Source organism: Arachis ipaensis, chromosome B03 (assembly GCF_000816755.2).
Source record: "Arachis ipaensis cultivar K30076 chromosome B03, Araip1.1, whole genome shotgun sequence".
Classification (NCBI taxonomy): domain Eukaryota; kingdom Viridiplantae; phylum Streptophyta; class Magnoliopsida; order Fabales; family Fabaceae; genus Arachis; species Arachis ipaensis.
Window position 1 is genome coordinate 43,974,862 of NC_029787.2, and position 12,012 is coordinate 43,986,873.

The 12,012-nt window shown below is 36.4% G+C and overlaps 1 protein-coding gene across 6 annotated transcripts in view; it reads left to right on the top strand.

The window, feature by feature from the left end:
- The window catches only part of LOC107630405 (transmembrane protein 185B), a 31,195-nt gene continuing 22,069 nt past the window's right edge, over window positions 2,887-12,012 (top strand). The window contains exons 1-14 of one of the 6 annotated variants that reach the window (XM_021118844.1): window positions 2,887-3,296; window positions 4,663-4,753; window positions 4,977-5,061; window positions 5,183-5,267; window positions 5,362-5,431; window positions 6,078-6,147; window positions 6,822-6,867; window positions 6,961-7,135; window positions 7,216-7,424; window positions 7,631-7,705; window positions 8,502-8,609; window positions 8,851-8,931; window positions 9,120-9,199; window positions 9,292-9,650. In XM_021118844.1, coding sequence (XP_020974503.1) covers window positions 3,190-3,296; window positions 4,663-4,753; window positions 4,977-5,061; window positions 5,183-5,267; window positions 5,362-5,431; window positions 6,078-6,147; window positions 6,822-6,867; window positions 6,961-7,135; window positions 7,216-7,424; window positions 7,631-7,705; window positions 8,502-8,609; window positions 8,851-8,931; window positions 9,120-9,199; window positions 9,292-9,344 — 1,335 coding nt within the window. In that variant the 5' untranslated portion in view covers window positions 2,887-3,189 and the 3' untranslated portion in view covers window positions 9,345-9,650. Of the gene's footprint in view, window positions 3,297-4,662; window positions 4,754-4,976; window positions 5,062-5,182; window positions 5,268-5,361; window positions 5,432-6,077; window positions 6,148-6,821; window positions 6,868-6,960; window positions 7,136-7,215; window positions 7,425-7,630; window positions 7,706-8,501; window positions 8,610-8,850; window positions 8,932-9,119; window positions 9,200-9,291; window positions 9,651-12,012 lie in introns of those variants that run through there. The other 5 variants (XM_021118845.1, XM_016333514.2, XM_021118846.1 and 2 more) reach the window with 5 other exon arrangements.

Sequence of the window (12,012 nt, forward strand, 5' to 3'; positions counted from 1 at the left end):
GCTGGTGACCGACCTTGGGGGGAGGCTATCGAACCACTTCATTGCCGCCTTTGTCAAAGTCGTTGGAAAAGCTTTGCAGTGGGTAGCATCAAAAGCGTCGACTAGATACATCCGACTTTTGAAGTTGCTCAGATGATGCTTTGGGTCGGTAGTCCCGTCGTACAGATCCATATAAGGGCTTTTGAAGTTCTTTGGAACTTTTGCCCTCATGATGTCTTCACTGAATGGATCTTCTCCCCCAATGGGGTATCTTCTCGGTCGACGTGAGAGCTCCTACCTCGGAGATTGGATTCTAATCTTAAGAGCTTTTCTTTGAGCTCTTTTCGTCGTTCAACCTCTCTCCTTAGGTTTCTCTCAACTTCTCGTTGTCGTTCCAGTTCTTGTTCCAGCTGTTCTAGCCGTCCTTGGTGGCCGTGTAGCAGCCCCATGAGATCGGCAGCGTGGGGTTGTCCCTCCTTCTCTGGCTCGTGCACTTCAGAGGAGATTCTTTTTTAGTCTTGCACGCCTGAAGGACCTTCTCTATGTTGTCTATCCGCTCCTTGCAAAGATATTATGGCTCTGTCGTTGTTGACTGCATCTTGATGCTCTTGCTTAGACTCTGATGCAGTATGTCCGTCTTCATTTTGGTCGTCCGCCATTATGAGTTGATCTCCTAGGTCCCCGGCAACGGCACCAATGTTACGTTGGTAACCTGAGATAAGTGGATTGAGCTTGAAGGCTAGGCCCAAACATTAGAAGAAGATGGTCTCTAACTTGCTTTACGTCTAGGAGACGCCGCCCTGAGCTATGAGTGTTTGGCAGAATAGGGAGTGGTACCTGCAAAGACACTCTGATGCCTAAGTTAGCAAGGGGGTAAGCAGGTTCAGAGAGTATTAGAATTTAGAGATACCTTAGTGTGTCAGAGTATTTATAGGTGATGATCCAATAACCACCGTTGGAGTAGTTCCACTTCTGTAGGTGGATAACCGTCCATTTATCTTAGGATTGTTGAGATATCTCTTTTAGAAGTGGATGAAAGATTTTAGAGGGCAGTTACCTATTTGAATGAGCGTTATCTGCCAGCTCATGTCGAACCCGACCTCCTTGAGTCCTTGGGGAGGGGCTTATGTCGAACCCGACTTCTTTCGAAGAGGTTGGGTAGGTGGTAAAGGCCAACCTTTGAGTTGGGCCTTTTTAGCTTACTTGAACCTGGGTCATAATATTGGGTCAGGGTATGAACAATATTAATGACTAAAACCCCAAAGTGGTCCCTGAAATTGGGCGAGTTACCCATACTTGTCCTTGACTTTCAAAATTCCCTAACAGCATCCCTGACATTCAGCTCCGGGACCCATAGTTGTCCTGCAACCCTTTTCGACGCCAAGTCAGCAAACGGAGGGATGATCTGGCGCCTCCAATGCCACGCTAGAGCCAGCAATGGCTAGCTGATGTGGAAAATCTGAATTTTGTACCCAATCTGGTCCCTGGTCCCATTAAACACACTTCCTGCGCTTGGTCCTTTCCGCACCGGATCCCCTCCATTCCTCGCTTTGCTTTCGGTTCGTAAAGTGCTTGACATGGACCCTTGTTCGCATCTTCATTCACAGCATGCTCATTCGCTGTACTCTGCTTCTTTCTCTCAAGCATTTTTTCAAACACATTGTCTGCACTTTGCTTTCCTTCATCTTCTTCCTCAGTTCATCTCGCTTCGTGCGCAACGCATTCCCTATGATGTTGTTTGTGCACTTGATTATCCTGGTGGTTGATTGACACCGTGTTGGGCTCCTGGTTCCTGGTTAGGTGGTAAGGGAACTGGCTACATGCTTTGTTTTCGAGCTTTTATATTGGAAATCAATGTATTTAGACGTAATTGAGAAGTTTATATAAAGAGCTTATTTGGTAAGCTTCTAAGAAAAGATGATGCACAGACAGGGTGTTCTAGGGGTATTCTTCCTTTCTTGTGGTATAGACATAAACTGGGAAGGAAAGCTAGGAAAATGACGATGGATATCAAGTTGCTGAAGGATGAAAAGTTTACCAAAGTGGCGGCACCAGCGGTGATACTCAGAGACTGAAGTGGCGAAGAAGAAGGGCAGCGCTGCGTTGCAAGGCTGAGAAACAGGGGAGACGCCCTGTTCTTGCTGCTCGAAGGCATCAAGAGAATAGGGGGATGGCGGTCACGATGGTGGTGGTCGAAGCCAGGGAAGGGCATCGTACGTTTGGCGAGGGAACAAGGGTATGGCGCCTCGGTGTTGAGCTCGACGGAAGGGGTTCTGGTGGGGGTTCCTCTGGTTCGGCGAGGAGAAGATGGGGCTCTGGCGCGAGGGTAACGTCGCGATGGCACTGGGCTCGGTAGAAGCTAGAAGAGGGAAAGGGGAAGAGAAAGGGGCGCGGCGGTGTGGGTTATCGCCGGTGATTATGGATGAAGGGAGGGGGTGTGGTGACGCGGCTGGAACGAGAAGAGGGTTGGGTCACGGAGAGGTCGCCGGCGTAGATGAAAAGAGGAGGATGAGCGAGGTGGGATCGCGGACAGAACAGGGGCTGGAGAGGCGCGGCGATTAGGAGAGAATGGAGAGAATGAACCTTTACCATTAAAAGAGAGGGTCCTTGAAGTAGGTGGATGTGGAAGGACCAGGGATGAAACTCAGGCGATGAAGAGGATGATCTTAGCTTTTAGGGTTTTAATGGGACCAGGGACCAGATTGGGTACAAAATTCAGATTTGCCACATCAACTAACGTTGCTGGCTCCAGCGTGGCATTGGAGGTGCTAGATCATCCCTCCGTTTGCTGACTTGGCGCCGGAAAGGGTTGTAGGACAACTATGGGTCCCGAATTACTTATGGACTATCCGAATTCCGAAATGCTCTTTATACTCATCACTCAAAAATCAAAACTAATCCCAACGCCTGTTCACTTTTCATTTTCCAACGACCAGCGTAGTGTAGGGAGCAGGAAGGTCGCCAACCGGACCGTATCCACGTAAGAAAGTACCTTCTTCGAGTCTGAGTGTGACACTATGCAGCTTTCCTCTTGTTTTCTTTCTTCCACCCAAAAACACATATGGCGTAAAAGCTAAGAAACCCCCCTTTCCCTCTCGATTCATTGACTCTCAGTTGACTTTGACTTTGACTCTGACTCTTGTTGAAACTGAAACCTTCTTATAACCTGGATCCTATTCCTTTTGCCATTCCGCATTTCGGTATTCTAAGATGACGTGGCGGAGGCTGTTAGAGCCTGTGGCTGCACACGCCTCCCTTCTCTGCTTCACTGCTTTGCTTCTTCTAAAGCTTCACCACCGCCTCTCCTTATCGTGGTGGTTAGTCCCTTCTTTAACTTAGTTAATTCAAGTAATCCATTTGAATCATCGCTAATGTTTGATTAATTTGCTTGGTTGCGTCACGTTACTAGTAATCGATGATTCTAGAGTAATCTATCTTCCAATTGATGGTCTACATTACCCCTAATAACACGTGTATCTCTGAATTACAACTTAAATGGTAAGTTTTTAAACACTGTACTGTGTTATAGCATTGCTGGTAATTTACAATGCGTTAATCCTTCTGGGTGGTTATGTGGATTAATTAGTAAGTAGTAATCTTTATTTTTTTGTCCCTTTTTGTGGATGATGAGTGAGAGAAATGGAGTTGAGTTTAGTAATTATTTGCTCTGGCCGTCCCTACATGCAATGAACGAATGATTTATGATGCAATGGCTAGAGTTGCATGCAAAATAATCCCAAAGAACTGGAACTCTTTTATCATTGTGCTATTGTGATGGAAAGGGTTTCTTCTGTTGGAAAGGGTCAAAGTCGCAATAGCTGAGCTACTGATAAGACACAGTAGAACCCGCTTTGATTCCCTTTTACTTTTCCTTATAATAATTTGAGGTAGGCTTTGTGGCAAACCTTTTTTTTTTTCAGCAATGACTTTATGTTTTCTTCTGTAAAAAATTGTTCATATAAGCATCAGAGTCTTCTTGGTTAAGTAAATGGACTGGGGGAAAGTGGAAATTAGATAAAGATGAGATGAATGTCTGCTAAACTTATGGCCTGGAGTGAAAATGTGTACAATTTATTATTGTAAACTTGCAAACTTATTGGTACCTCCGAAATAATCAATGAGTGTGATATCCTTTGCTTTTATTGAAGTTGGAATTAAGCCTGCATATTGTTGTCTTATTGTAAAGCTTCCACAGAGTGACAGACATAATAGGCCTTCTCTTTTGATTTAAAACATAATTGATTAGAAAGCCTTGGTAGATAGGAATTATCAAGTTGCTTCATATCATTTCAATGATTGTACCCTAAACAACAAAATGGAAATTGTATTTGATTTAGTATGGGATTCAAATGAAGACATTGTATGTTGTTCCTTAAATCTTTTTTAAAGCCATGTGCTCCAGCTCCAAAATCTTCAACACCCTTCTTTGTTGGAGATGATGTAGATTGTAGAACATATTACTATCTTCTTCTTTTCCCCTGGTTTCCATTTAACTCAATGTATTTTAGCCCAAGAGATAGAAAAAGAGTAGGTGTCTTGAAAAAGTGATGGTATTGATGGTTCTATCTGAAGATTTGTTTCAATGTAGAAATTTTATGGTAAGAATGATGTGTGATAAGGTGTGGCATATATTGGATTCTTTGTAGACAATTGTAGTTATGAATTTTTTACTTTGATCAACAGGATAATATTCTTTCCTCTTTGGATCTTTCATGCCATTGTGGCTCGAGGGAGGTTTTCATTGCCAGGGTTGTCAGCCCGACATAATCAAAATGTAATCCATTTTCATATTCAATATAACTTGAGACTGTTTTGTACTTTTTGTGTGCTTTGGACCATTGAGCTTCTAACACGAGTTTGAATTACCCTTTGGCAATCACAATAAGTAAAACTCCAGAATATGGTCACTGGCTCTCCTTTGCTTTTTTTTCCCTTTATAAATTACTCCTGTCAACTATGATGTGCAAATACAATACTGAATTTCTATTTTGTGACAGTGGGCAACAGGTCATGCTGTCGTTGCAATGCGATTACTTACTGCATTTGAACTGCTCCTTTGTATATATCTTGAGAGCATATGTGGTACACCTACATTAAAAAACTCTGCCTTCTTGGAAATGAAAATTGTAATAAAAAACTTGAATTCCTGTTGTGACAATATTACGAGTTCTCTTAGTATACTAATGCATTTGCTCTTCTACAGTTCGTGGTGCTCAAGTAGTCAATATGAAGATTGTGTTCCTTCCATTACTAATATTTGAAATCATTATTCTCATGGAAAATTTCAGGTACTTAGTTTGGATGTTTCAATAAAATCGTGATGTGGGCTCATATTTATCAATATTAATCAGCCATACCAACTGATGCTTGTTTTCTGTGCAGATTATGTAGGGCTCTAATGCCAGGGGATGAAGAAAACATGAGTGCTGAGGTAATATGGGAAACACCTCCTGTAAGGATCCATCTCTGCTGTGTTGAATGCAGTGTTTTTTTGTTGTAATCAATGTTCTATATGTCAACTTGTTTTTCATGGTCTCTATTGGGCTTCCTTACATATATAACTGATTAAAACAGAAAATAGAAATAGAATAATAAATGTTGATGTTTGGATTGAAGACTTCTTGAGCACCTTTGTCGATGAGAATACAATGACTGAATTTTGTATAAGGGACAATTATGGTAGACAATAATTATACTTATATGGTAAAACTTCATAAAGAGGACAGGGTGGAATGTGTATCTGTATGCCTGCAGGTTTTCATTGCTAGGATTTATTTCGTTAAAACCTTAACGTCTTTTGTTTCTCAAGTTCACATTTTACTATATTAATATTTTGTTGAAAGATAGAACTCAGTGGCTTTCTTTGATACATTTAATTGGCTCCAACATGTGGAAAAGGTTTCTTTGTTGTTTTACTAATATCTCATAGAAGACATTTAACACAACTACAAATTGCTGCTTGGGTCAATTAAATTTTTAGTGATGCTTGTTATGTAATTGCCAGTACGATGTTCAGTTTCCTCTCTTTACTGATGAAAGATAATAAACTTGAGGCTATCGATGTCATTATACTGAAAATACTTGTTTGCTGTTTGCAGCACTTTTCGGTTGCAATCTCTAGGGTCTTCTTCATTACTGCTACAATTTTCACACTCTTAAAACTGAGTGGTAATTCTCTCTCCTGAAGTTAAATGGATGAGCTCTTTCATTTACTGTTTCCAAATTCTTTTACATTTATCATTGATATGATGCCAAATATTTTGATCTTGTGTCCCTTGTGGAATATTGTTATGGCACTGCTTTGTTGATGTCCTTCCTCAATATTTTCCCTGGCAAACTAAGGCTTCTGATTTTGTTAATAGTGGGGAAATGCTTTTGAATAAATGCATACAAAAATCCGGTTTTTAGACTTTTCTTCATGAATACTGTGGTATCATATAATTAAAGGCCCATAATATGAACTGCAGTTGAGCCAGTTTGGCTGTTAAAAAATGAAATAGAATTTGTTTTCCCCCCATTTTGTGACATATACTTTGAATGGCACAATGTTTTTCAACATGGTTAGTTCTTCATGTTTTATCTATCTAGCAAAGTAATTCCTACAAATTATAATTCACTGTAAATGTATTTTAATTCACAGAAATATACATGACATTATACCTACTACTTTTGGACTGAATTTTATACATATGATATATGGACCAGTACTGGAAGATTGTGGAGTCCATGTCATGTAATTTAGCCCTTTTGGAAGTCGTGATGAGTGGAGACTAGAATAAGATCTTTATTTTCATAAGTTATTCTTTTTCTAATGGTCTCTTTGTTTATCTTCACTGATATAGGTGATTTACTCGTTCTCAGCTGGTGGGATTTATTTGTTAACCTTGCGTAAGTTTACTGTGTTGTTCCTCCCTTTGTGTTTCTTAGAATGTTGGCTTAAATGTGTTAAATAAGGTTTTTAATGGATCTATCATTCTGCAGCATCGTCGAGTGCTTTGCTTTTCTTGTATGTACAAAGTGGTCCAATCTGGTCACCAGTGGTTTAGTGGTTTCTTCAGAGCGAAATCGACGCCCGAAGAGAATGTGTAACATGCAAGACATAATCATGGAAGTACCAGTAATAGTATTCCAGATTCTAATTTGTAGGTATTTAGAGGTAGGTAATGTTACTGAATCATGTGCTTGGACAGTCCTTGAGATATTGTATTAGGGGATCTGATCTGTTTTCCATTCCAGGGGGCACCTGCTTGTGCTAAAAAGAAACCTGCACCGAGTTTCTTTTCTTTTCTTCTCCAGCTGCAAAGTGCTGGTGTAATGTTTGCAGCATCTGCCTTAGTGGAGAAACTTATACTGCTATTAAATAGTGGAGCTGCTCCAAGAATATATTCTAGAGGTGTTTCAAGAGTTCATGATTGTTACTTGGGCCTCTTGTACCATGGTTCTAGGTAAAGATTCTTCTATAATTGTGGTTATTATTGGGGAAACCTTTAATAAAATTCTGTTGCTGTCATGGCATAACTTTATTCCATGATCTTTTATCCATTTTATAACTAAATTTAACACATCAGTAGTACATGTTGTGACATAACATGTTAGCTTTAAGATATGCATTTAATGTACTTCAACTACATCTGATGATTCAAGGTATCAGATTTTTAGGTTGGTTTTCAATTGCTGAAAGGAGCCAGGAAGAACAGGAAAAATTGGACTGTGAAGGATCTTCTGGGTATGTATTATTATTATTATTATTATTATTTTGTGTAGTCTCAAATTTTACTACTGGGAAATATTTTTTGATGTCCCAGTTGTGACCTGCAATGTATCTTGGAGCAATTTTTTCTTTCTAATGTCAAGCCTGATTCCTGGATATTTAAAAGATACGAATGTATGTGTCCCAAAAGCCTGCAATAGGATTTTTTTGGCATTGTTATGATTATATGCATGGTCATAGTTGGTATTTCCATGTGTTGGTTTATTCTATATGTTTGATATAACATGGCAACTTGTTTTTGCCTAGTTTAAATTTTGGTAGATATAAGACAAGCTTGATGTGAGATTCTAAGTTAATACCAATTTAAAATACAAAATGGATTGAAGAAAAGATTGCTTTCTCACATTTGCTCTCTAATATCACAAAGTATGACAATGGAATGAAACATTACCAGCACAATTTTCAAGTTGAAAAGTGTATGATGGTTAAGGTTTACTTGTCTATAATTTCAGCTGTTCTATGAAAGTTAAAACTTTCAGATAACTACCAGTTTCAACTTTGAAAAGGGAAAGATGAACTTTTTTAATTTGTGGCCCCAGAAGTCATCAACTGAGTCATTCTTGTTTGGAAACATTGAGATGAATGGAAACATTAGGGTACCAGATGGTACAATAACTGTGTTACAAATTGAAAAGACACCTTTCAGGATCGGAATTCTCTTTAATTCTGCTTGAATTAGTTTGATGATGGCTTAAAATAGTTGAGCTATTTTCAATTTATTGAGTTATATTTACCTAACAGTTGTTTACAGTGATTTTTTGCATTGTGCTTCCCAATGTACAGTTATAATACGTTCTCTGGCAACTCACCTGTACCTGAGATCATTAAGAAAATGCCTAAAAAGGATCTTGCTGAAGAGGTGATGACAATTCTGTTAATATAAAAGTTATTTATGATGAAATATATTCCTGTCTTTTGCATAAAGATGGGAATATCAAATGTGTAAGAATGAAACATTCTGCATAGTGTTTATTTTATTGGCACATAATCCGCTCAGGTTTTGGTTAGTTATGTTCATCTGTCAATTATATTAGGCACCAAAAGTCTCTATAAGCCAATAAATCTCATCTTTATACTGTGCTTAAAATTTTTAATGTCAGGTTTGGAGACTGCAGACAGCTCTTGGTGAGCAGGCAGAAATTACAAAATGCCGCGAGCGGGAGTATGAAAGGCTTAAAAATGTAAAACTTCCAACAATTCAGTCCTTAATTGTGATGTGCTTATGCTGTGTATTTTTCATAAGTTTCTTGTGTGCTTTAATTATAACTTACATTTCTGAATGTTGTTGCTCTTCACTGCTATGTTTAGATCAATGATTAACTTTACTTGCATCCTACCTCTTTGTCTTTGTTCATATATTGTTTTTCAGGAGAAAATATTATGCAGAATTTGTTTTCAGAGAGAGATTAGCATTGTACTACTTCCATGCAGGCATCGCAGTCTTTGCAGGTAAAATCAAACATGTGATGTTCCATGAAAACACTCTTTTTCTGGCATTGCATTCATAGCTTGGACTTATGCTTGATTTCCATGAACTGCAGCACATGCGCGGCGAAATGCAAGAACTGCCCAATCTGCCGCGACAATATTATAATGCGGTTACCCGTGTATGATGCTTAGGTGCCAACTACTTGACTGTGTCCATAGAATAAGAAAGGTGACTATAGTTGACAAAAGGTTAACAGGGTAAATATTCAGTACAGTTTTGGGATCGACATTTATTCGAAGCTAACTTCTTGATTGATTAATAATACTCCAAAGGGTAGGAAGAGTTGAGCATGGTGTTGATACATTGGATTTGAAATTTGATTTTGTTTTGCATTTACTTTCGTATGCAGTTTGGGCTGCATGAACTAAATGTGATCACTGTAATTAGTTGGAACTTGGAACTATTCCCTTAGCTTCCCTTCTTCTCATTTGTCTTATAATTCCTTAAAATATTCTAAACATGCAGCTAAATACTACAGAAGTAAGTAACAATACAATATAATCATGAAATCTTAAAAAGTAAGTTGTTCTTTTATTTTGATAATTAGGAGGGTATTTAAGGAAAAAAATATTAGAAGGATAAATTATTTTTCTGTCAAATAATACTAATGTATCTTAATCGCATTACTTATTTATGTTATGAAAGATTCAGCTCAGCAAATGGAACCTCTCAAGACTCAAATCATACCAAATTCTAGTTAAGCATATCATACCTTTTTTCTATTATTTAAATAAAAAAAAGAGTGATGAATGATGATGATATAGCATGATTTACAATCCTTATAATTTAAATTTTCACTCTTAAGAGTGTGTGTTAATTAAACAACATTCAAGGATAAAGTAATGTATAATATATATTGGGTGTATAAATAAGAAAAGTCTATATTTTATAACAAGTTAACAACTATTGATCATATCCTCAGAGTATTTTTCTGATTTTTTTTTTTTCTTAAGTTGTGGTCCTTACCGTTATTATATTTTTATTCCTTATAGTAGGAATATAAGTTCTACGTAGGCTGTGCAACTTATGTTAGTTGTTACCATTTTCCCTTTGAATTTGTCTTACCATAAGAAATCTAGGTGATAAAAATCATGTATCCCAAAGATCCATAAGATCATATATCATTATTTTTATAAGCTAAGAAATTGTTGAAAATAGAAAAGGCTAAACAAGATATTAATGAAAAGGAATAATAACAAAGTATCCAGTAAGGAAAATCTTTTGGAGGGGCGTATTTGTCTTTTTGCACAAAGATATCATGGGTTATTTGTCATTTTGTTTAGCATTTGATGGATAATATCAAATGATATTTTACTACTTAAGGGCTTTTAATCCAAAACTTGAATCGTTAGTCACTTGTCAAATGCTGGATATGATTTTGTGCAAATTGGTGGGGTTTTGATTGTGACTTGCAAGTTTGTAACGAACGATGGTTTGATCCTTCATTGGATTTGGACCCCAGCATATTTTCTGTTCTTGTTCTTTGGTGCTAAATCAATAATGTTTATACACTAATTAACTACTAAACAGTTCATTTTAATTTCCATAATATGGAAAAGGATTAAGAAATAAGGTTGTTAATTTAAAAAATAAGACTGAATTGTGAAAAATACATGTATATTATAAGAATTTAAGCTATGCGACCTTTTTTTTTTTCTTTTTGGGTTGACAAAATTTGGTGGATTTAATATCAATTATATATTATAACCAGAGATAATGGGTTCCAGAGATAAATTAGTTATAAATTTATATTATATTTTTAACAATATTATTACAACTAATTGATAATAAAAATATAAATTGTTGAAAGAAAAAAATGATACATAGACAACAAAAATACTATATAACTAATGAATACAATTATACAAAAGAATGAAAAACTAATGAATACAATCACACAATCACATAGTACATATGTCTAGTAAATTAAAAAATTAGCAAGAATGGAGAAGAAAAAAGAAAAAGAAGTATGAGATTATCTGAGAGGAGATAAAGAAAACGTGTGAAGTAAATGTTATTTTATAAGCTAATAAATTTGTTTGGAGAATAAAAATAGCAAATTTTCTTAGTAACATATTTAAATGTATACTCTAGAAACAAAGAGGCACCGATATTTAATTTGATGGTGTATACACTCCTATACAACTAATAATAATGACTCAAACAATTGTTTGTTAGTGCCATTTCTGTTTGTACTATCTCAAACTGGGACCAAATAATACACAGGATTAAAATATTAAATATCAATTCAAAATTTTTGAATTTGTTTAACAATTAGAAAGATAGTTAGAATAACTAATTTTAATTTTGATTGGTTGAGTAATTAACTTATTTGTTTGTTTAAACAAGTGTTAGATTTGATGAATTTTATTTTAGATATATAACAATTTATTAACCAATAATAAATTTTTAAATAGAATATATTATATTATTTGATACACATATGTTTAATCTTGATTATTGATATATGTCCTTTTTTTTAATATTATATGCTTTGGCTTATGTTTAGAAAAAATATATTATATTACTCAATACACATATATATGTTTAATCTTGATTATTGATATGTCCTTTTTTTAATATTATCTGTTTTGGCTTAGCTCCGAATTCTCGTTTCCTATGGATAAGAGTATATAATTAATAAAAAATTAAAAATTATACATGGTACTGAATCGTTGGATGGTAGATTAGCAATTTGTCAACCATAATGTGTTCCCTATTTAATTTATTTAACAAAAATTGCTCTGAACCCTAATCTCGTGTATATTGTCGA